Source organism: Halichoerus grypus, chromosome 13 (genome assembly GCF_964656455.1).
Source record: "Halichoerus grypus chromosome 13, mHalGry1.hap1.1, whole genome shotgun sequence".
NCBI lineage: Eukaryota > Metazoa > Chordata > Mammalia > Carnivora > Phocidae > Halichoerus > Halichoerus grypus.
In genome coordinates this window covers 62,957,688-62,982,872 of record NC_135724.1, presented here as the reverse complement: position 1 = coordinate 62,982,872, position 25,185 = coordinate 62,957,688, and the positions used below count along the sequence as shown (strand labels likewise).

Genomic DNA, 25,185 nt, shown 5'->3' with positions numbered 1-25,185 from the left:
CTGAAGCAAAGTGCTTTTGAGAAAGTATTAGAGGCAGTTAAAAAGTGTGGAATGAATTAACTGTGATCCAGTTTTATTTATAAGTATCAGCTCAAAACTTCATTCCAACCCCTCAGACATCATCATTTCTGGGGGAACAAACACATTTCCAGACCAGATTCAGTATAAAGACTGAGCTTCTTGAAATAAAGAGGAAATTCAAAAACAAAAAGTATTTAGGGCAAGTATTTGGGAAGAGTGATAAATGCTATATTGTGACTAGTTTTGTTCCTTGGTTGAGGGTCCTGTAAATCTAGGGGCCTCTTTCTGAAAGCAACATAAAGGCTCAAAAAGCATAGCTTTCTCACTGACTCTTGAATAGCATGAAGGGCTAGGGAAGAGAGATCTTCCATCTCCCCTCCTGGCTTCACAAAGGTACAGTGAATCAGTTTTATCTTTTCATGCCCATACCACCTTGCAAATTTACCATGACAGCATATGTCATACAGATTTTACCTGTTTGTGACTCTCTCGCAATTCATCCCAGCATCTGCAGGCTCTGTGTAAGGTACACTCCTCACCCCTCACATCACAAACACTCCCCGACTTCATTTCCATTAGCAACACCTGAACTGTCTGCAATCTCTGCCTACCATAAGGGCCAGCAACATCCAATTCCTTTCAGCGGGAAACCAAAGGTAGAGTTCCCACATGAGGAAAAACTCCGTAAATAGCATCTATCTACGGTTAGTAACTCCCAAGAGGAAATTATTCCAGCTAACAGGTGATACATCACAGAAAACGTCCTAGGTATAAAATTATTCCTTTTATGGAAGCCTGGGCAATCAGACCCTAACAAGCTGCTATGGGTGAATCATTATAATGTTATTATCATGTGTAGGAGCAATGGGAATGCCCATTATTCCAGATATGATGTGAGGTTTCCTACAAATATATTGTTATTCCAGCTTAACCCTCAGCCCTGACAATAAGAAGTAACTGGGGCTGAATGGAAGCCATGGGCCTATCACTAAAAGGCTCTGTGACTAAGTCCCTTAAATTACACCAAATAACTACCAGGTTACCTGAGGAGACAAACTTGCCAGTGTAATACAAAGATGAAGGGTTAGAGCAAAGGTACTTCAACTCTCCCTCATCTATGCCTCATTCTGAGATAAATGCTAGGCCATCATCGAACTCTCCCCTCCCCGAGAGGCGTCCCATACATCACCAAGTTCTAGCTATTTCACCTCTAAAGTCTCAAGCCTTGCCTCGGGCACCTGGCTGGCTCAGTCATTAGACCATGTGACTCTTGATCTTAGGGTTGTGAGTTTTAGCCCCACATTGACTGTTGAGATATAAAATCTTAAGCTTTGCCTATCCTATTCATCTCCAACACCAGTGCTTCCATCTAAATCACACATGGCTCACTTCTCCTGGGAGTTGCAGAGTGGAGGAGACTCCCAAAGTGGAGAGAAGTATTCTTTCCATCTTTGCTCACTCTTCACCTTTCTCATCCATGTCTTTACTCCAGAACATGCTATATGGCTTTCTTCCTGTATCTGCCTGTCAACTAGCTTCCCAGCCTCTAGTCTTTGTGGTGGTCCCTCCTCAACATCACTGATTGCATTATTTCGACCCCATTATGCTGCAGAGAAGGAAAATAAATCATATCACTCTCACTTGAAAATCTGCTGCAGAATTCCAACTGCCAGCAGCATGTACCTCAGTCTTGCCCCCACCCATCTCTCAGCCTTGCCCATCTAGCTGCCTCTTATGCATCCTATAGGTATCAGCCAAAGTGATGACCCCAGACTCCCAGAAAGAGCCATTCACACGGTTTCCTTTCCAAGTGTACTTTATAGCTGGCAAAATGCAGCTTAGAGGCCCCCTCTGTTGTGGGTCCTCTCTGACCTACAGTATTCTCTTATGGCTCCCACAGTACTCTCTTCAAATGTCTGACAGTCTTCTAAGTGCTAGAATCCCACATTTATACTTTTCCCACTAGGCTATGGAAGACCATTCAATGGCCAGAATTAGCTAATAAAGATCTAAAGCCAAACATCCTGTAGTCAAGTATCTGGTGACTGGATTAGCCACTAGGACTGAAAAAAGGAAGCAGAGCAGAAAGTTACCACTTTCATCATAAAAGTATATGAATTAGTAGGGGCGCCTGGGTGGTGATGTCAGTTTTAAGTGTCCAACTCTTGGTTTTGGCTCAGGTTGTGATCTCAGGGTTGTGAGATCGAGCCCCACACATCAGGCTCTGTGCTCAGTGAAGAGTCTGCTTAAGACTTTCTCTCCCTCTCCTCCCTCTGCCTCTCCCTCCTGTGCTCGCTTGCTCTCTCTAAAATAAAAAAATAAATCTTTAAAAAAGTATATGAATTAGTAATATTCCATTAAAGCCCTTAAAATAGAGTCCCAAAACTACTTCCCATAAACCTATAGGTTCCAGGTGGCTCTACAAAATTCTTCAACAATTCACTTCTCAAAACTGTGCCCGAAATTGTTTACAGGATGAATATCTGTAATCTGATGGAATACAGTAGAGTCAATGGGCCAAAGTTAAATTAAAATTCTTATATGATCCAAAGTTTGGATTTCTTGTAACCTCTATTTCCCTTAGGCCTGGGCCTATTTCTTCTGCCTCACACCTGTACCAACTTCAGTATAACACCTCTACATTGCATCAGACCAGTTCCTGAAGGCAGCCAAAAGCTTACCTGAGCCGAGATGCCAATGAGGAGCAGCCACTTCTGGTACTCGTCAGTCCGGTAGTGGATCATCTGGCACCCTGCCAAACTGGCATGTCTATCAAACATCTTCAGGGGTTGAGAGTCACCTTCCATGCTCCAGTGGTAGACTGTGGTCTCAGTCACCAGGGCAACAGTGTTCACAGAGACCCATTTCCAGAAAACCACCTCTTCTGCCATTGTATGAGACTTCATTTTACTCTTCATTTCAATATTAAAGATTTGAAGTGTCTTCCCAGCTAGTATTTGATGTGATGAAGATTAGAGAAAGATAAAAATATGAAAGACAAATTCTTACACTCTTAATTCTGAATCCTTTTGATATTACTTTAAGTTGTACTACTTACAGCTAATCTTAGATTAAGAAGGGAAAAGAGCTGCCTGAGTGCAATTAATGACACTTTGATGTCTTAATATTGAGAAGAGTCTTCTTCTTCAGAAGAATGTAAAAGTGTATGAATACAGAATGTATGAATAACAATCAGAAATTAGTTCTTTGGAAGCAACTATCAAGACAATCAGTTTTAAATTGGTATCTTCTAGTTTTAAAATACTTTCCTGGATAAGTTAGCAAAAACAAGACATTCTTTCTTTGTCTGGTGTCTCCAACTTTCAGGAAAGAATACTATCATCCCTTCAAATTAAACATCTCCAGATAACAGGGTCATTTTGTCTTAAATTCTTAAAAGCTGTCAAATAGAATTTTCTACAATGTTGGAAACGTTCTGTACTTGCACTACCAGTACAGAAGACACTAGCTACACGTGGCTATTAGGCATTTGAAATGTGTCTGGTAAGACACATTTAAGGAAACTGAACTTTCACTTTCATTTAACTTTAATTAATTTAAATTGAAACAGCCTCACATGGCTAGCATCCAATAGGACAGCTAGGTTTTAGAAAAAGGCTTTAGCATCCATCCTCTGGCAAGAGACTCATATTGTTTCCACCTCTGATAAAAAGCTGAGTTCTGATCTTTGTATCTGCAAAACTGAAAGCTAACATGAAATACTGCTTCCCCCCAAAAGAGGACAAACACAAGGATTATTTCTCTGACCACTTCTATCTGGCACTGTACTGGATGTCCTAGCTACTGTAATAATGCAAGAAAAGTGAAAGGCATAAAGATGAAGAAGGAAATAAAACTGCATTTATTCACAGACAACATAACTGTTTACAAAGACAATCCTAAGGAATTGACCAATCTACAAAGCCATTATCAGAACTAATAGGTGACTATTAACAATACTGCAGGGTATGAGGTCAATATACAAAAATATCAATTGAATTTCTAGAGGCCAGTAGCAAACAATTTGGAAATAAAATTTTTAAAAGAACTGTAATATCACTAAAAGGAAAAAAAATCCCTGTCAACCAAGAATCCTATATCCAGCAAAACCATCTTTCAAATATGAGGGAGAAAATAAGACATTCCAAGATAACAGAAGCTAAGGGAGTTTGTTACTACTAGCATTAAAGGAAGTCCTGCAGATTGAAATGAAAGGACATTAGATAGTAACTTAAAGGCATATGAAGAAATAAAGATCTCAATAAAGGTAAATACATGGGTAATTATAAAAGCTTGTACTACTGTAATTTTGGTTTATAACCCCACTTTTTGTTTTCAACATGATTTAATAGACTAAAACATTAAAAAATCAATGAGTAGTCTAAAAGCTAGTATTATAACTGGTTTGTAACTACACTTTTTGTTTTCAGTATAACTCAAGAGACGAGTGCATTAGAAAGAATTATTCATTTATATTTTTGGATAAATTATGCATAAAGATGTAATTCTGTGACAGTAACAGTAAAAGAGGGGGAATGGAGATGTAAAGGAACAGAATTTTTGTATGTTATTGATGTTAAGCTGGTAAAATTTCAAATCAAACTGTTATAACTTCAGGATGTTAAATATAGTCCCATAGCAAACATAAAAAATAGCTATAGAATGTACACAGAAGAAACAAGAAGAAATTTAAATGTTTTCATGAAAAAAAAATCAACTAAATATAAGCAAAGATAGTAATGCAGGAAATGTAGGACAAAAAAGTATAAAATAGATAGAAAACAAAATGATAATATGTTAAATGATAGAAGTAAAATGATAGAAGTCCTTCCTCATCAGTAATACATTAAATGTAAATGGATCAAAAGACAGACTGGCAGGCCACCTGAGTGGCTCAGATGGTTAAGCGTCTGCCTTTGGCTCAGGTCATGATCCCAGGGTCCTGGGATTGAGCCCCGCACTGGGCTCCCTGCTCAGCGGGGAACCTGCTTCTCCCCCTGCTCATGTTCTTTCTCTCTCTCTGTATCTCCGTGTCTCAAACGAATAAATAAAAAAACCTTAAAAAAAAACCCAAACATAGACTGGCAGAACAGATATAAAAACATGATTCAACTATATGCTGTCTACAAGACTCACTTTAGATCCAAAGACACAAAGAGGTCAAAAGTGAAAGGATGAAAAAAGATATTCCATGTAAATTGTAATCAAAAGAGAGCAGGGATGGTTAATTTCAGACAAAATAAACTTTGAATCAAAAAAGACTGAAAGCAACAAAGAAACACATCATGCTAAGTGAAATAATCCAGTTATAAAAAAACAAATACTGTATGATTCTACATATATTAGGTATGTAGACCAGCCAAAATCATAGAGACAGAAAGTAGAATGGTGGTTTCTGGGGACTGGGAGAGGAAGGAATGAGCAGGTACTGTTTCATGAGGACAGTGTTTCAGTTTTGCAAAAGGAAAATAATTCTGAAGGTGGATGGTCCTGATGGGTGTACAACAATATGAATGTATTTTAAGACCACTGAACTATACACTAAAAAATGGTTAAGATAATAAATCTCATTATACGTATTTAGCCACAATTCTTAAAAAATGAAAAAACCTGGAGATTTCAATACCCCAGTCTCAATAATAAAACAACTATACAGAAAAATATACTTGAACACTACTGACCAATTCAACCTAACATCTTTACAACACATTAGCCAACAAGAAAATACAATACATTCTTTCCAAGTATATCTGAAACATATTCTAAGATAGATCATATGCTGGGCTATAAAAAAAAGTCTCAAGAAATTTTAAATTTTGAAATCATATAAAATAAGTGATCTGATTACAACAAAATTATTAAAAATCAACAAAGTGTGAGATATTCCCAAACTCTGGAATTCAACCACACACTTCTAAATAACCCAGGGGTCAAAGAAGAAATTACAAACAAAATCAGAAAATATATGGAAATGAATTAAATAAAAAGCACAACATATCAATTTTGGGGTTGCAGCTAAGGCAGTACTTAAAGAAAAATATATTATTTTAAGCATCAAGATCAGAAAAGAAGATCTCAAATCAATAAAGTAAGTTTCCATGTTAATAAACTACAAAAAGAGCAAACTAAACCCAAAGCAACAAAAAATAAGAAGAGTAGAGCAAAAATCAAGGAAAGAAAAAAGAAAAATAATAAAGAAAAATCAATAAAACAAAAGTTGGCTTTTCACAACAATCAAGAAAATGGGACGCCTGGGTGGCTTAGTCAATTAAGCATCTGCCTTCGGCTCAGGTCATGATCCCAGCATCCTGGGATTGAGTACCGCATCAGGCTCCTTGCTCAGTGGGGAGTCTGCTTCTCCCTCTGCCTCCTGCTTCCCCTGCTTGTGCTCTCTCGCTCTGACAAATAAATAAATGAAATCTTAAAAAAAAAAAAAAGAAAATTGACAAGCCTTAGACTGATCAAGAAAAAAAGATAAGACCCAAATTACCAAAATCAGAACTAGAGAGAGGACATCATAGGTGATCTTGAAAAAATTAAAAGGATTATGAGTGAATAGTATGAACAATTTTATGTCAACACATTAGAGTGACTTAAATAGAGGACTTGGACATAAATTCCTAGAAAGATAAATTACCAAAACTGACACAAGAAAGAAAATCTGAACAGATTTACAGCAAGTAAAGGAATTCTTAGTTTAAAATCATCTAACAAAGAAAAACCCAAGCTCAGAAGGCGTTCACTGTTGAATTCTATCAAATACTCAAAGATGGTAAAGTAACAAATCTTTCACAAACTCAGAAAGCAGAAAAGGGACCACTTCCCACCTCATTCTGTAAGGCCAACACTAACCTAATTCCAAAGTCAGAGACATCACAAGAAACCACAGACCAATTATCACAAAAAGAGACAGAAAAGTCCTTAAAATAGGAGTAAACCAAATCCAGCTACATATAAAAACAATTATGGGGCACCTGGATAGCTCAGTCGGTTAAGCCTGTGGCTCTTGGTTTCAGCTCAGGTCATGATCTCAAGGTTGTGAAATCGAGCTGAACCCTGTGTAGGGCTCTGTGCTCAGTGCAGAGTCTGCTGGAGATTCTCTCCCTCTTCCTCTCCCTCCCCTACTCCTCCCCCCCCCCCCCACCGCGCGCTCTCCCTCTAAAAATAAATAAATAAAATCTTAAACTATTTTGAGGGGCGCCTGGGTGGCTCAGTCGTTAAGCGTCTGCCTTCGGCTCAGGTCATGATCCCAGGGTCCTGGGATCGAGCCCCGCATCGGGCTCCCTGCTCCGCGGGAAGCCTGTTTCTCCCTCTCCCACTCCCCCTGCTTGTGTTCCCTCTCTCGCTGTGTCTCTCTCTGTCAAATAAATAAATAAATAAATAAAATCTTAAAAAAAAAAAAAACTATTTTGAAAAATATGAAGTTGGAATACCAACACTATCTGATTTCAAAGTTACCATAAAGCCATAGTAATCAAGTAACTGGCACAAGGTTGGGCATATGGATCAATGAAACAGAATTGAGAGTCCAGAAATAGATCTTTCTATTTATGGTCAATTGACTTTTACCAAAGGTGCCTAGATAATCAATGGGGAAGAATAGTATTTTCAACAAATGGTTCTGGGTGGGACAACTGAACGCCCCTACCCCACCAAAAAAGGAGGAGGGGGAGGGGGAGGCGGCAGCGAGGAAGAAGAAGTCGAAGAAGAGGAAGAAGAGGAAGAAGAGGAAGAAGCAGCAGTAGCAGCAGCAGCTTACATCCTTACCACACACCATACACAAAAATTAACTCAAAACAGACTATGGACCTAAATATAAGAGTAAAAACTAAAAAACCATTAGAAGAAAAAATAGAAAATCATCATGATCTTGGGTTAGGCTAAACACTCTCAGGTAGGACTCCAAAATCATGATCCATTAAAGAAAAAAATTGGTAAACTGGACGTTATCAAAATTAACCGAGCCACCCAGGCGCCCTGGACGTTATCAAAATTAAATTTTTTTCTTCAAAAGATACATTAGGAAAATAAAAAGATGAGCTACAAATTGGGAGAAAATATGCAGATCACACAGTTGATACATAAAGAACCCTTAAAATTCATTAAGACAAATAAGCCAGCTAAGAAATGGACAAAAGATTTAAACAGACACTTCTCTAACAAGATACATGAATGGCAAAAAAATAAAATAAAAAAGATATACAAATGGAATTGCTATAATAAAAAAGACAATATCAAGTTTGCATATATGTTGCAAAAACTAGAATCCTCATACATTGTTGGCAGGAATGTAAAATGGTACAGCCATTCTGGAAAACAGTTTGGTGGTACCTTAAAAAGCTAAAAAAATTTACCATATGATCCACCAATTCCACTCCTAGATATACATCCACACAAAGACTTGAAGGCAAGTGTTCATAGCAGCAATATCCTTAATGGCCAAAAACTGGAACCAATCCAAATGTCCATTAAATTGGTAAACAGAGAAACAAAATGTGATATATCTATGGAAAAATGGAGTACTGGAATCTTACTCAACCATAAAAACTACTAATACAAGCTACAATGTGGATGAACCTCAAACATACTATGCTAACTGAAGGAAGCCAGATATAAAAGACCGTATGTTGTATGATTTCTTTATTTGAAATGTCCAGAAATGGCAAATCTATGGAGCCAGAAAACAGATCAGTAGCTGCCTAGGGTCGAGGGTGGGAGTGGAGAATGACTGCAAATAGGAATAAAGGAACTTTTGGGGGCAGTAGAAATGTTCTAAAACCAGAGCATGGTGGTGGTTCCAAACTCAATAAATTTACTAAAAATCACTGAACTCTACACTTAGAATAAGTGAATTTTGTGCCATATAAATTATACCTGAATAAAATGATTAAGAAAGAAAAAAAGACTAAAGTTCAACTGTAGGATGGGGGTACCTTTAAGTTTCAAAAAGCCTGGGATCACAGAGGAAATTTCCTCTAGTTCAAAAACTTGTCAAGCTGTCCTTAGACTGGTTAAAAAGAACTTCCTTTACATGATGTGCAAAATATTTAGAATCACAAAGAATAAAACAAAACAAGAAAACCCTATCAACCTCCTTTAGGAATCAACCTGCTGTCCTGACAGATTCTGTTGTCAGGGTGAAGAATGTGCTACCACAAGGGGGCTCCATCTTACCACCTCGCCCCTCCCCACCTGGGCCAAGAGTTAACTGCTAGGCTGGCACTATTATAAGCCTATATGCAATCTACCTCTAAAAATTAAGGAAAAAAGGTAGTGTTTGTAAAAAGAAGCACACATGAATATTCAAAGGGCTATGTTTCATAATAAAAGTAAAAAACATACTTGGGCCAGTAATGCAAGTGGTCAGTCAACTTTTTCTATATAGGGACATATTAAGATCTTTGTCACATATCTGTTTTTACAACTCTTTAAAAATATAAAAACCATTCTTAGGTTGGGGCTGTACAAAACCCAACAGTTTATTGATCCCCTCACTTAGAGTATTAATGTTCCATTAAGATGATGAGCAACTGATGAAGAATTCTTACCCCCTCTCCCCCACTGCTTCCTGCTCTTTTAGTCAAGGGTAAAAATGTATCTCTGGTTTTAAAATATTCACCACAAAAGCACCAGTAGAGACAGTCTGAAGAGAGACTGGGGTGAGTGAATCTGCTACAAGCTTCTCCAGAAGGATGGGCAGTGGTATGGGCTGAGCATCTCAGGAGCTCTCAGCCAGATAAAAGGACAAACTGTGAAGGCAGACCTTTTTAAAAAAGATGTCCATCTCATCACAAGCCTCTTTCCAATCACAAGACTTCACCAGTCAAAATGGGGTATCTGTGAGATTCAAGACCAGGCCCCTTGACTTCACTTTCATGCTTTCACACTGGGATCTATGGAATAGCTAAGTCATATGAAACAATAAAAGTATAATTATCTCTGTAATTCAGCCACTGTACAAATACCTTTAAAAAAAAAAAAGGTAGTTTTCCTCATTTTGGTCTAGGGTCTTTGAAACACCGTGCTACACTTGCCCACAATTTGTACTACAAGGGTCCAAGATCATCCTAATGGCCACAAGATTGCAGTAAAAATAGGATACTTAAAATTTTACCACTTTGGTTCCACAGCTCACACTTCCTCATGCAAAAGAAAACAGCACTCAATTACTATAGCTGAAAAAATTCATATGAACACTGAGAATGAAAAAAAAAAAAAAGGAGCAGCCCCTGCCATCAGAAAGCCGGCCTGGTCCTCACAGCCAGGCCATGTTGCTCTCCTAGTGGACATAAACCATCTCAGAGAACACCAACTTCAGACAAGTCCCTCTAAGACCATGATAAAGTTAGACAAAGCAAGGTCGCCTCAGAATTTTACTAAGTACCGACAAAAACAAGGTAAATGTGCAACGCACAAAATACCAAACAGCCTGGGCGCCTGGGTGGCTCAGTTGGTTAAGCGACCGCCTTCGGCTCAGGTCATGATCCTGGAGTCCCGGGATCGAATCCCGCATCGGGCTCCCTGCTCAGCAGGGAGTCTGCTTCTCCCTTCGACCCTCCCCCCTCTCATGCTCTCTATCTCATTCTCTCTCTCAAATAAATAAATAAAATCTTTAAAAAAAAAAAAACCAAACAGCCCCTCTCATGGCTGAAATGAGTGACTGCTACTTCTTTAACCAATGCCAGCTTTATCCTCACTCTAATCGGCCCTTCCTTATAGATAAGATTTATTGAGGTAACCTAATTATAAAATTACTCCCACTTTCTAACAGCACCCAATCTACAGCAAACTCCTATTTCCTTAGACCATCCCCCAAATCACCCAACCAAATTCCAAATCCCACAAAAGGTTCTTTCTAACACCCTCTAATAATAGTGTGATACGTCCCAGCCCCCCATGGTATGGTTTCACCCCTGCTGAAACAAGTAATAAACCCAACTTGTTCAACTTCATGCGTGTTGCCAGTGGCCTTTTGGTTGGAGGGGACTGACAGCATGTAAATACTGAGTTCTCTCCATTCCCCTACCACACTCCAACAACCCCCTCCAGGAGATCCACAGTGCACACAGGTAAAGAGAACAGTATCAGAGGACCAGGAAGACTAAAATGCTGGTCATCTCTGAGACCCAAAGAGAATATATCAAACAGCAAACAACATGATAGATAAGGTCTCTCAAAAATACTGCAAAATAGAAAATACAAAAAAGCCAAAAAGATAAAAAACCAAAAAGGTTAGCAATTTCTTCAACTAAAATTAGTTTATACTGTTTACACTACATGTTCAAAAAAATATTTTGACAAGAAATAGAGATGACAGAAGAAAAGATCATTTGAAATTAAAAAAAATCAGCTTTTTTTTTTTAAATAGAAAGGTCATAACTTCCAGCTGTCCATTTACCTACTGAAAGGACAAAGCAGACCCTATTTCTGTAACAAAACAGAAGCACAAGCAAAGCTAATATTTTATGCAAGATAATACATCTTGCATAAAATATTAACAAGTCCAGTATATAATCCTTTCAATTTCCCAAATCATGGCAATATGAAAAGATTCTATATTCTCAAAGTAACTAGAAGGTTTCAAGCACCCAACATCCCCTGAGTTCAGGGAAGCAAAATTCTATTAATCAACAGCTATACAGTCATCGATGTGTTTCACAAGAGAAGTAGTACCTTGGCTCATACTGTAGGATGCCTGAAGCGCCACTGTAAAGCAGCCCATCCTGGGGTCCAGGGCACCACACGGCCCTACTGGTGAACACGTGCAGTGTGGTGTTGGCCTTTCCAGATGTAGCAGTCATGAGGATGAGGCCTTGGGCATTCGCTCCCTCCTGTATTTGGCTATATGCGTGATGTCACAAAAAACTCAGGTACTCAGGGACCTCTCATTAAATAAGGCACGTAAAACATAGCTTTGGCTAAAACTTTTGGAATTAAGTTTAATATTACTGATGACACTTTCCTGTGAGTTTACTGACAGTTGTCTGATATTTAAGGTAACAAAGCAGGTAAAGTGAGGTAAAATTCCTTTCTGAAAATCCCATTAGGCTTACCTTTCAGAGCTATCACCTTAGAGGCTGGATTCATGATAGCACTTTCAGCAGAGATGGGCCGCCTGATTGGCGCCATTGGATCACTCATGTCAATAATCACTACCTGCGCCTGTTCGCCAACCTTCTCTCGGACACATATAAACTTATCAGATTCCATGGTCAGTGTGCTGAATCCAATGTTGGCTGGATTGATTCCCAAGTTTTGGAGCTAAAGAGAAAATAAACATTTGATTAAAAGTAAGTCTTTCCTCTCTGAAACAGATTAAATCTAGCCTATTATTTAGAAAGGCTAAGAGAAGGAGGAGGAAAAGTTAAGAGTTTAGAAAAAATTTAACATTAAGTGATTATTCAAGGCAAACACTGACTTGTGTATCTATACCTTTAACAGGTACAGGCAATGCATCAACAGTAGGCCGTGAATCAACTCTCAAGGAGCTTACAATCCCGCAGGCTGATGAGAACACACAAGAATAAAGCTAATACCAGGAAGAGGGAAGGATGCCATGAGTGATACAGACAGGAAGACTTCAGCTGGAAGGGGGTGGAGGAGGCCACAAAGAATATTTCACAAATAAGGAGAGCCTCAGCAGGAAGGGGGCTTGGAGAGGTGAAGGCGGGGGAAGAGAGGAGAAATGAAGAAAACACAAAAACTGGTTTCCCCAAAAGCAAGCAATAACAAAGAACTAGCCAAGAGTTTGTCCTTAAAGCAACCCCACAAATCATAAAGTCTGATTTAATTTCTTAGTCAGTTTAAATATTTCTTGGCAAGTCTAAGGTTAATAAAAAGTCAACAGGTCTGGTACATCTTTGGAGGTAGATTGCTTGAACTTGTATAAAACTTAAATCAGGCACCTTTCTCCAAAGGCCACTTTATACATAGTGCCTGGTTTAAATAAAAATCTATTAATGAGATAAGCTTCAGTGAAAAACCCTGGGAAAACACACACTCATGAAATTTCTATCACCCCTATGAAGAACCAGGCTTATTTCAAAAAATTCTCCTGCCCCAACCTACCTACAAGTATCTTTGTTTCTAAACATTGTTCTGCTCAACTCAAACCCTACTGCTACTGACTTGACCCTTTAGTACCTGTTACTCTGGGCGAACTTATATAAAAGTTTATGCTAGCAACAAAGATTAGGGACCACTTGTTAAAAATAACTACCAGCCTTTGGAAGAAGCACAAATGAGGCTGTTCATACCGCTAGTATAATTCTTTATTCCATCATTTTTTCCCCATGAACTCCTCAAAAGCAGGGACTGTATCTTTTTTTTTAATGTTATATTAATCACCATACAGTACATCATTAGTTTTTGATGTAGTGTTCCATGATTCATTGTTTGCTTATAACACCCAGTGCTCCATGCAATATGTGCTCTCCTTAATACCCATCACCAAGCTAACCCATCCTTCCCACCCACCCTCCCCTCTAAAACCCTCAGTTTATTTCTTGGAGTCCATAGTCTCTCATGGTTCATCTCCCCCTCCACTTCCCCCCCTTCATTTTTCCCTTCCTTCTCCTAATGTCCTCCATGCTATTCCTTATGTTCCACAAATAAGTGAAACCATATGATAATTGACTTTCTCTGCTTGACTTACTTCACATAGCATAATCTCCAGTCCCATCCATGTGGATGCAAAAGTTGGGTATTCATCCTTTCTGAGGGCTGAGTAATATTCCATTGTATATATGGACCACGTCTTCTTTATCCATTCGTCTGTTGAAGGTCATCTCAGCTCCTTCCACAGTTTGGCTATTGTGGACATTGCTTCTATGAATATTGGGGTACACATGGCCCTTCTTTTCACTGTATCTGTATCTTTGGGGTAAATACCCAGGAGTGCAATTGCTGGGTCATAGGGTAGCTCTATTTTTAATTTTCTGAGGCACCTCCACACTGTTTTCCAAAGTGGCTGTACCAACTTGCATTCCCACCAACAGTGTAGAGGGTTTCCCTTTCTCCACAACCTCTCCAACATTTGTTGTTTCTTGCCTTGTCAATTTTTGCCATTCTAACTGGTGTAAGGTGGTATCTCAATGTGTTTTGATTTGAATCTCCCTGATGGCTAATGATGATGAACCTTTTTTCATGTGTCTGTTAGCCATTTGTATGTCTTCTTTGGAGAAGTGTCTGTTCATGTCTTCTGCCCATTTTTTGACTTATTTGTTTTTTTGGATGTTGAGTTTGAGAAGTTCTTATAGATCTTAATTCTTGGATATCAGCCCTTTGTCTGTAGTATCATTTGCAAAAATCTTCTCCCATTCCGTGGGTTGCCTCTTTGTTTTGTTGACTGTTTCCTTTGCTGTGCAGAAGCTTTCTATCTTGATTAAGAAGCATGGACTATATCTTATTTGTTTTTTGTGGTACAGAGTCTAGCACTATTGAATATTCCAGCTGCTGAGTGGAACGGGCTGCAGGACAACAGGTCACCTCATCTGACCTTTCTGCTAACTCAGGAGGCAAGTTATGCCATGCACAATTTACACTAGTGCAACACAAGGCTTTTAGGTTAAGAAATCTTCCCAAAGTCACAATGCTAATCAGTGATGGAGACAGCTTGTGCTCTGAACCACAACACTGAGTTGTTTGAAATTCACATTTTATTTTCACACATCTGAAGTACCAGCTTAAGGCCGTAAATGTAGCGTAGTGAATGAAAGTTGAGACTTTTTCATAGCAAGTAATTTTCATACATTCATTCTATAAATAAGTACTGAATACATACTACCTACTAGCCACTAACTAGACTCTGAAAACATAAGTTACATAAGATATAGTCACACTATCCAGAACCCACAGACTATGGAGACTAATGATTACTATTAGGTTGAACTGTATGAAGTTGCTGATAAGAGGACAATGAAAAGTATCCTTGGGAGCAGAAGCCGGGGGGGTGGGGAACGGGGTGAAAGTTCCCAGGAGACCTACACAGTCTCCTTTTTTTATTATGAATTATTATAAGCATTATACTATATAAGCATCTAGTAACATTTACAGAGCACCCTAACACTCAAGCACCCAACACCCAACACTGTCAAATCTTACATTTCAGAGGCATACACTTAAGTGGGCCTATATTTTCTAAATTTTCACTTTATTATTAGTTTGGGGATCATGTTGGGTTAATATGGCAACATTCTGATTTCAACTCCAAATATCAAGAAATATTTGTACCCAATCTCTTGAGCACAGTACATTCTTAAATATTAGTGACTGAGTCCAGTTCCTCACACAAGAGCATATACACACATTCATGGCATTTGGAAAAGGTAAAAGTACCTCGCAAACCAAGACACTGAAAACAGTGCATCCAAAAATAAGTCAGAGACTATTAGAACTAGAAAAAAGGAAGATGGTGGTTCTCAACCAGGGGTGGTATCCTGTAGTCTTTGGAAACAGGGGCAATTTGAATTGCACAGTGACTAGAAAACACTACTAGCATTTACTGGGCTAAGGCCAGGGATGCCAAACACAGGACAATCCCACAAAAATAACTTTTACATCCAAAATATCAAATATTGGGGTGCCTGGATGCTCAGTCAGTTGAGCCTCTGACTCCTGATTTCGATTCAGGTCATGATCTCAAGTAGCGGGATCAAGTTTCTCGGCGGGCTCCACTCAACGAGAGGGGGGATCTGCTTCGGATTTTCCCTCTCCCCCCTGTGCATGCATACTCTTTCTCTCTCTAAATAAATAAGTCATAAATAAATAAGTAAATAAATAAAATATCAAGTACCACTGAGCTTTACTCCATATGCAGAAACAGAATCCCAGAGAAGTGGTGTGCTCAAAGCAATGTTTTCTCATTAGTTAGCAGCTATAACTAAGGACTCCTGATTCCTATAATAATTATTCTGAAAGGTAACCTAGATACACACTTATAACAGTCCATATACGAGTTAAGCAAAAGTACACAAGATACTATCTAATAATCCTTTTCTGTTCTCAAGACCTGCAATTAAATGAATCCAAATTCAAATCTGACACTGGGGAAAACATAAAAAGAAATTACTCATCCAACAGTCCTGTGGTTTCTATATTTAAGGGGCTTAGGGACAGCAGTCTGACTGGGAGGGTTGCAGCTGTGTTTACACAGGGCTGTTGGTGAAAACACCAATTGCCCATATCAAAGAGCCAAAATGTTCCAGTTGCACTGAACATCCCAGGTTTTCAGGCCTCTTGTCTTTGAAGATGCTAGTCCTTTCTCCTTCTGTATATGTCTCTTCAGGCTCATTCACTGCCTTATCACTGTACCAGCACATGGATGTTCAATAATTAATTAGTAAAGAAGTTACAAGTTTTAGGCAGTCAAGAAAATAATTTAAAGTAACTTAAAAATATGTATTTTATATGTCAAACTTACCAGCAAGCTTTTTCCTAGCCTAAAGAGGGAGCTTTGTAAATGAGGACCTATGAAAAATGATGATACTGGGGTCTTTTCTAGAACTAACCTAAAATTCTAGGACTAGGTTAGTTCAGGGTACTTTAAAAATTACATTCGTATTGTGCTTTACAGAACTTCTCTCAAATTACACCAATGTAGGTTTTCTGTATTTTAAAACCAATGCATAAGACCCTATATTTATACCTGTTAAATGTCAACTAGTTGGATTCCAGCCTGTCAAGATCTGCTTGGAGTCTAATTTTGTCATTGAACTTTGTTAGCCCAGCTCTGCGGCATCCTTCTTCAGCCAGCCAAGAGAGATCGTAATCTCTCCCTGGCATGAGGCCGCCAGCAGGCCTCAAGTAAGAGAAGCAAAAGAAGAAAATACAGAACAGATGAAAGGAATAGATTTAGTGAAACAGCAAGGGAAAGCAAAGAAATACTTACAGGATGGGGTGACAGGTGTCAACAACTACTGCCCCAGAAGGATATTAGTAAGCAATACTGTCAAATACATGCTGCAATCTGTATGTAATCTTAAAAGAAAGATCTTCAAACTCTGTTAAGTTACAAAAGCAAAAGGAGGGGAATTTTATAACAGGATTCTTTTAATCATTTTTTGAAAGATATAATGGTTTCCTTAATAGTAGTTTCTTCTGGGAAAAGAGACCCAGTGTTTGAACATAAAGGTTTAATTTTCTTTTTTCCTTTTTTAAAAGATTTTATATATTTATCAGAGAGAAAGAGAGAGAGAGAGCAAGCGCACAAGCAGGGGGAGCAGCAGGTAGAGGGAGAAGCAGGCTTCCCAAGGAGCAGGGTGTCTGATGCGGGGCTCGATCCCAGGACCCTGGGATCATGACCTGAGCCGAAGGCAGACGCTTAAAGACTGAGCCACCCAGGCGCCCCTGGTTTATACCTCTTCATCTAGTTCCTTGAGATATAAAGTTAGGTTGTTTATTTTTTCTTAATATAGGCATTATTACTATAAACTTCCCCCTTAGAACTGCTTGATGTGGAGCTCCATCCCAAGACCCTGGGATCATGGGGCGCCTGGGTGGCTCAGTCGGTTAGGCGGCTGCCTTCGGCTCAGGTCATGATCCCGGAGTCCTGGGATCGAGCCCTGCGTCGGGCTTCCTGCTCAGCAGGAGAGCCGGCTTCTCCCTCTCCCCCTGCCTGCTCTGCCTATTTGTGCTCTCTATCTCTCTGTCAAATAAATAAATAAAATCTTAAAAAAAAAAAAAAAAAAGACCCTGGGATCATGACCTGAGCCAAAGGCAGAAGCTTAACCGATGGAGCCACCCAGGTGTCCAGAAAGGTTTAATTTTCATTTATATGTTCTATTTGGGGCTATTCTTCCTATGTATATGTATTACTTTAAAGCTTGTTCCAGACAGACTTTGCCCTAGTTACAGACTTTGCTCAAGAACCTGGTGGAAAGGGACCTTGACTAAGATCCTCCTAGCACACTGTAACTCTTTTAACCCAATAAACTCAAAAAGTACTTGTGCAGTTTGGGGATTTTGAACATTTAAATATGTTCTATGGTGATAACTGATTCTTCCAAGGAGGACCTGTCCGAATTCATTTAATATTTGCTCAATTACCATGTCACTGTTGTGGATATTCTCGCAAAGGCTGACCCTTCCACACACCCTGGGTGATTGTGTGGTTACTCTCTTCACTTCGTAAATAAGAAAGTCAGAAGGTAAGTGACTAGCCCAGTATCTACTTCCAATACAAGAATCATATCCACCCAAGGCAAAATTTAACAGCTTACACAAGACCTTAAAAACATTTTACATGGGTGCACAACAATTTCAGTACACAAGGAGCCTACTGTTGTTTGTCTTAGTATAACAAAAAACATTTCACAAAATACGATGGCTATGTAATGGCAACATAAACCAAGTATGTAGTAGGCTGTGAGTACAGTGTCACTTTTCAGAGTGACTCCCTGGGGCCTCTCCAGCAGACACACGTGCACATGTCTGTTTTCAATTCAAGCTCAATCTACTCCTTAGAGTTTTGCCTTCCCTACTCATGTGTAAAAGGCTTCAAACATCAATCTCTTTCTTTAATTATGAATAATGATTAGAAGATTGATTCAATCTAACTGCATGTGAGACTCACCTGGAAAGAAAGGCCAAAGTTCTCACCTCTCAGAGATTCCGATTTAATGTTTAAGGTGGGCGCCTATAGAGGTGTTTCCCAGCCTAGGCTGGGAAGCACTGATTAAGACTAGTGACCACCTCGCTCCTACAACTTACATAGATTCCGTTGGCAGACTCTGTATCTGTTAAGAACATCACCTCAGAGATATGCTACATATCAAAACCTTGAGGGAATGCATTTATATGTTCTCTGTGTTGAGCTGTTTCACATTTCAAAACTCTTACAAACAACTATTCCTCTTCTGAATCAAGGTGTCATCGATTCTTAGCCCTTTAGCTTTTTTCCATTCTCAGCATAAATAGCAACAACCTTCAAACTTAGATATCTGAATACAAAAAAGTTCAAACAGTGCATAGAAGAAAAGTATTTCTGCAGAACTAGTCCTCCTCTCAAAACCAGGGTGACAGGATAAGTAAAGTTAAATAAATTGCTACAATCTCAAGCTGAAGTAGAAGAAAGCTTTATTATAGTGCACTAGATATAGAAGTACAGCTTCTGCTTTGGGTACATTCCTGAAAAGTTGACTGTAGAATAAAAGTTCCTATACACTGATCTGTTTTTCTTTTTTAAAGATTTATTATCTTCCAGAGGGGGGAGCAGAGGGAGGGGGGAGGGAGAATCCCAAGCAGAAACCCCTGCTGTGCATCAAGCCCCCCATGGGGCTAAATCCCATGACTCCAGCCGAAATCAAGAGTTGGAGGCCCAACCGACTGAGCCACTCAGGCACCCCCTATATGCTGATATCTAATTCCCCACTGGCCATTATAAAACTATTTTTTCCTCTGGGGAAAATCTGGCCCAAGAATTTTCATATGAAACAAACCAAAATTAAAAACAGAAGAAAGATAATTAGATTCACAAAATACAAAGTGATATGGTAGACACAGCGTGGGGGGGAACAAAATGTGAGATAAGCAGGAGTATTCTTAATAAAGTAGACTTAACAGTAAACTGGTCACAGGTGAGCTATACGGAGGGCAAATATGCAGAAAAGTCTACAAACTGTCATTAGACAATCTACATTACAACTATCCAGTCACTGATAATACAAACATTTCAGTAAGAAATTGGCTTCATTCCTTCAAAGATCTCAGGGCCTGTTATGTACTGGGCAGTGGGAATACAACTGCAGATAGGAGGAGATCCTGAGCTTGCAGTCCAGTAGGGAAAGTAACCACCTATACACCATGCAGTTAGGGCCATCATGAGGGAAGCCCCAAAGCTATGGGGGCACACAATAAAGCCTCCTAATTCTGACATGTCAGGGACAGCTTCCTGTCATTTAAGCAGAAGGCTAAGTAGGACTTGGCTGGGTAAGAAGAGTGAGGGGAAGAGGGTGCCTGGGTGGCTCAGTCAGTTAAGCATCTGCCTTCAGCTCAGGTCATGATCCCAGAGGTCCGGCATTGGGCTCCCCGCTCAGCGGGGAGTCTGCTTCTCCCTCTGCCCCTACCCCCTGCTCATACACTTGCGTGTGTGTGCTCTCTCAAATAAATAAAAATTAAAATTAAAATAAAAAAGAGTGGGGGGAAGAATGTTCTGGAAAGAGGCAATAACATGTGCAAAAGCCCACAGGTAAGAGTGTTGGGCTCCAGAGAAGGTCTTGAAGGACAAGATGGGGAGCAGCAAAAGAGCTGAGCAGGTGCTGGATTAGGCAGGGCTTTATAGGGCATTGGGGAGTCTGGCATTTTTATCTTGGAAGCAAGAAGGAAGCATTCACTGACAAACTTTAAGCAGATGTTTAGCCTTTGAGAAAACCTCTTTGCCTGTGTGCTAGAGAATGGGGAAGGCAAGACTGGAGGTAGAGGACCAGAGACAAAGTTAGTGCAGCCATCTACGTAAGCAATGTTGGCATAGGCCAGGGTCATGTTGGTCATGCTAAGAGTGGCAGAATAATGCCCAAAATACATAGGAAGAAGCACCAACAGGTGAGGGAGAAGTCATGGCTGTCTCCTAGGTTCCTGGCTGGAAACTGGAGAAGATACACATTTGGGGAGAAAGAAGAACCCTATTTTGGAACATGATGTGTTTGAAGAACCTATGGATCGTCCAATGTCCTTCTCCAACAGACAGCTGTCATAATGGCAGTAACAACTGACAAGAACAGAACATTTTATTATGTACCAGACACTGTCCCACACCTTACATTTATCACATTTATTAACTCAAAATGTCATAATAGCTCTATGAGGTAAAAACTATCCCTTTTATCTCTATACTATAGATGTAGAGATGGACACACAAAAAGGCTACAAAAATAGCCCAAATTCACTTGGCCAGTAAGTGCCTGAGACCAGATTCAAACTCTTCCGTTTGTCCTCAGTCTGTGCTCTTAACCAGAGCCTGCTATTGTCTCTCCTACATGCATCTCTGAGGCTCAGCAAAAATATGCAGCCTGCCTGGGAACACTGAGCATATGGGAATACATACAAATCAGCCAGCAGAGCATACAAAATGAAAAAATAAAGGGGCTCAAGACAGACCCCAGGTTTATTCATGAGAGGAGCCCACAAAGGAAACTGGGGTGTGGGCAGAGAGAGAAGAGAAACCCTGGGAGACTGTGGTATGACCAAAAGCAACAAAGAAAGGGTCATGAGGAGGCAGTAAAGCACAGTGTCAACTGTAGAAGATGTTTGTGATGCTGGGGTTTGAATTCATCTTTTTTGTAGCAGAGGCTGGCAAACTACAGACTGTTTTTGTATAGCCCAACTAAAAATGGGTTTTACACTTCTCACAAAATTTTAAAAAGGGGGGGTGGGAGATTATGTGACAAGAGACAATACATGGCCCTCAAAGGCCTAACCTATACACTATCTGGTCCTTTACAAAAAAGTCTGCATGACAACTTGTGACCTTGGCAAGAACAGATGCAGGGGAACAGTGGGGGCAAAAACCAGACTGCAGGTTATTAAGGAATATAAGGGAAGTGATGGAGGGATAAGGTCATTCTTTCATGATGTCTGGCTGTGAGGTAAGAGCTTCAAGGGGACAGGGGAGAGGGAGAAGTTTGTTTGTGTAAAGACAGAAGAGATATGAACATGGTTAAACACAAACATAGAAGAAGCCACTAAGAGGGAATGGATGAAAACATAGGAAAGAGAAGATGCTACTGAGCAACTCCCTATTAAAAGGGGGAAGGATGTAGGATCCAGAACACATGCAAGAGAAAAAAAAAACCCACTTTTGAGAAAACAGGAAGGCAGAAAGGGGCAACTGCAGACAAGTTTGTAAGGCTGCAGGCATGAAGGTGAGGAATATCCCAGTTTATGGCTTCTGTTTCTCTAATCATCTGCTGCCAGCAAGGGGGAGTGGCGGGATCAGGGATTTAAGGAACAAGCGGAAATTTTGAAATGTCTGCAGTTAAGGGAGAGCATACAGACTAGAAAAACAAGGAGTGCAGAGCAATCTCAATAGCTGGTTAATGCTGGAGACCACAAACCACATTTACATGACCTGTACGTTATCAAGTCACAAGCATTTTCCACGTAATAAGATTTCTTCAAGACATTATGAACTTGGATAGAAATTTAAAATGCCCTACTGATTTCCTTGCCTTTTGAAGAGAACATATTTAGTGGCTAAAGCACAGGCTTTGGAGTCAGAGATCTGAGTTAGAACTCAAGCTGTCACTTGACTAGTTGTGTAATTTTACCTTTACTGCTTACTCTCTCTCTGCCTCAGTTATCTATAACTCTGTGCCTGTTATGATAAATACTAAATTAAATAAAATTTATAAAATACATAGTATAGTGATTAGCAAGAGAAATGGTTCAATAAATTGGCTCATACATATTATTATATTGTTCTAATTAGCAGCAGCAGTAGTATTTTGTTATTTCACATTACTGTCAAGAGATGGGTGTTCAGGAGACTTCTACCGTGACACAACCACAGTTGTATCACTAACCAAGTGACCACAGAGGAATACTCTAGGGATTAAGTTTCCAATCTGCATAATAAGAGGATCTGACTGGTCACTATACTCCTATGTGCTGTGGAAAAAAAAAAAAAAAGACCTTCCAATTCACCACATTCCTGGCAATCCCGCAGTGTAGTCACAAAGACCTGAGTCTGAATCCTGCTCTTACTTGCTGAATGACTGGACAACTTATTTAACATCTTTGTGCGTTGGTTTCCTCACCTAGAAAACAGAGAAAATCATATGGATCTTATGGGATTGTAATGATTTTTTTTTTTTTTTAAGTAGGCTCCATGCCCAGCCCATGGAGACACGGGGTGGGGGGTGGGGTCTCCAACTCACAACTCTGAGATCCAGACCTGAGCTGAGATCAAGAGTCAGAGCTTAACGGACTTGGCCACTCACGCGCCCCAGGATTGTGATGATTTAACATAAAGCACAGAGCCAAGGGCAACTATTCATCTACCCCACCTCCTCACCTGTAAAATGAGAACCATATCACCCTGCACAGGTGTGACACATGCGTGTGATGTGAGTGAAGCACTGTACACCGTGCCAGTACACAACCCTCGGTCAAACACCGGCAGCCAATCTTTATTTCCCTGAGGCACAACTATTAGGAGAGCTGGAGATACAACAAACTGGGACCTCAATAAAAAGCTAAACTTTGGGGGGTGTTATTGCATTGAAAGGATCTTATTAAAACACACCATGATCCCTCTTCCTCTTTGGTCACACGATTTGACGATCCTTTCCCCCACGAAACCACTCCAGTGACTTCGGTAGCCAACAGACGCAAACTCAGAGGTGAGAATCGAGAGACGCAAAAGGGGAAATGAGGCTCAGACTCAGATTTTAGAGTTATAAAGCTTGCGACTGGAATCCGAGTGCACTGCTCGTAAGTCTAGTTACAGTTCCCAGAAGCACTGAAAGGGGACATTGCGGCAGATCGTAGGTTTCCATCACCCGGCGCTCTCAGCATGCCACCGAGGTTTGAGCCGCCCGAGGACTACCGTCGCTACCGGATAACGGGTTTCAGCGACCAGCACACCTGGCGGGGCCGCACGTGCGGGCCACCGCGCCCTGCCACTGCACCGGCCGGCGCGCCTCGACACCGACCCGCCCACCCTGGCCCGCCCGGATCTGTGTGCAGCGCCGCGTCCATCGGAGTCGGGGCCCAGGGCCAGGGGCCGGGGGTCTGGGTGGCCGGCCAGTCAGCGGCCCCCGCCCGGTCCCCCGGGAGGCGGGGCGGCGGGGGGCGCGGCTGACAGGACGGAGCGCGCGACCCGCCCTATAGCCTGCCCGGCCTCGGCGCCGGAGCCCGGGTCTCACCTGGAAGTGCTCCTGGAAACGGATGGGGAGGATCTGCGCCATAGCGGGCGCAGGGCCGAGGAGACAGCGGAGACGAACACCGAGGCGGTAGCGGCCGTGGCTGTAGCTCTCCTCACGCGGGCAGACGCGCGGCGAGAGCGGGGGTGGCGGCGGCGGCGGCCGCGCAGGCGCATTGGCCGACTCCCCGGCCCGCACGCGCTTCTCCCCGCACGAACCCTGCGCGGGATCCCTCCGCCCGCCGCTTGAGGGTCCGCGAAAAGTAGTCCCGCGCGTATCCGCACTTCCGGCACCCGGGAGCAAGAACCAGTCGGCCTGCGCTGCTTTGGGGAGGTGCCCAGGGCAGGTGTGCGCGGGAAGGTGGCGGGGTCCCGGACTAACCCCCAGCTGGTGCCCCGGAGAGGTGTGCGTGGGACGGTGGAGGGGTTCCGGGCTAAACCCTGGCCAGTGTCTGGGACAGGTGTACGTGGAAAGGTGGAACCGGTAGGGGGCTGCTCCCCGCGGATGCTCAGGACTGGTGTGCGCTGGAAGGTAGACCGAGTCTCTGGTCGCAGTGCCCAGGACAAGTGTGCGCGGACGGGCACTAGGCGTGGGCTGCCCTCAGCAAGTTTCCTGAGGGATAGGGTTTTCACAAGAGGTAAACCAAGTTCCGGGACTGCCCTTGCCTAGAGCCTTCCATGTGTTGGGCGTGGCGGGCAGTGGGGGAAGTTCTACCTCAAACTCTGGACAGTTGTTTCAGGGACACTCTTTTTTATTCAGGCACAGATGTGCCAAAAGCACCGTGAAAGGAGCGTGGGAAGTATGTGTGCAGATGAGTGCACAAGGCTCAGCCCTCGCTCCTGTAGGGAACATCTTTCCTGGCTCATGTAATTCCTATAGAGTGTGCTGTATCAGAATATCAGGGCGGAGAGCCTGCAAAGATCACATCTAGCAGCAGATGACCAACCAAAGGCCACTGAGGGTCACCTGGATTGCCTGTGGTCGCACAATAGTAGTAGCAGTTCCGGAACTAGAGCCCACACCTGCTTTGCCCAGCGGTCAGTTGTTTTCTGAGGCACCATCTGAAGATGTGTTTTGCATGCAGATGGCTCAGCTGCATAAAAGAGGTTTGTCAGGGAAGGGAAAGCCTTTGGCATTCTGTGTAAGCATTCCCACAGTGTAATCGATACCCTGTATGCTTCCGGTTGCTCACTGGTAATTTTAAGAAATTAATAGTCCACCGTGAATACCACAGTGTGCAATTATCTGCACAATGGCTTCACAATCTAGTATCGTCCAAAAATATGTTAAAGAAGAAACACTGCTC

The 25,185-nt window shown here is 41.3% G+C and overlaps 1 protein-coding gene across 2 annotated transcripts in view; it reads right to left on the bottom strand.

The window, feature by feature from the left end:
• The window catches only part of CLTCL1 (clathrin heavy chain like 1), a 100,376-nt gene extending 76,325 nt beyond the window's left edge, over positions 1–24,051 (bottom strand). For both annotated transcript variants that reach the window (XM_036104260.2, XM_036104262.2), the window contains exons 1-3: positions 23,883–24,051; positions 12,075–12,282; positions 2,703–2,971 (exon numbers count right to left, since the gene is read on the bottom strand). In XM_036104260.2, the coding sequence (XP_035960153.2) occupies positions 2,703–2,971; positions 12,075–12,282; positions 23,883–23,924 (519 nt within the window). In that variant the 5' untranslated portion in view covers positions 23,925–24,051. The remainder of the gene's footprint in view (positions 1–2,702; positions 2,972–12,074; positions 12,283–23,882) is intronic.
• Between the last annotated feature and the right edge of the window lie 1,134 nt (positions 24,052–25,185).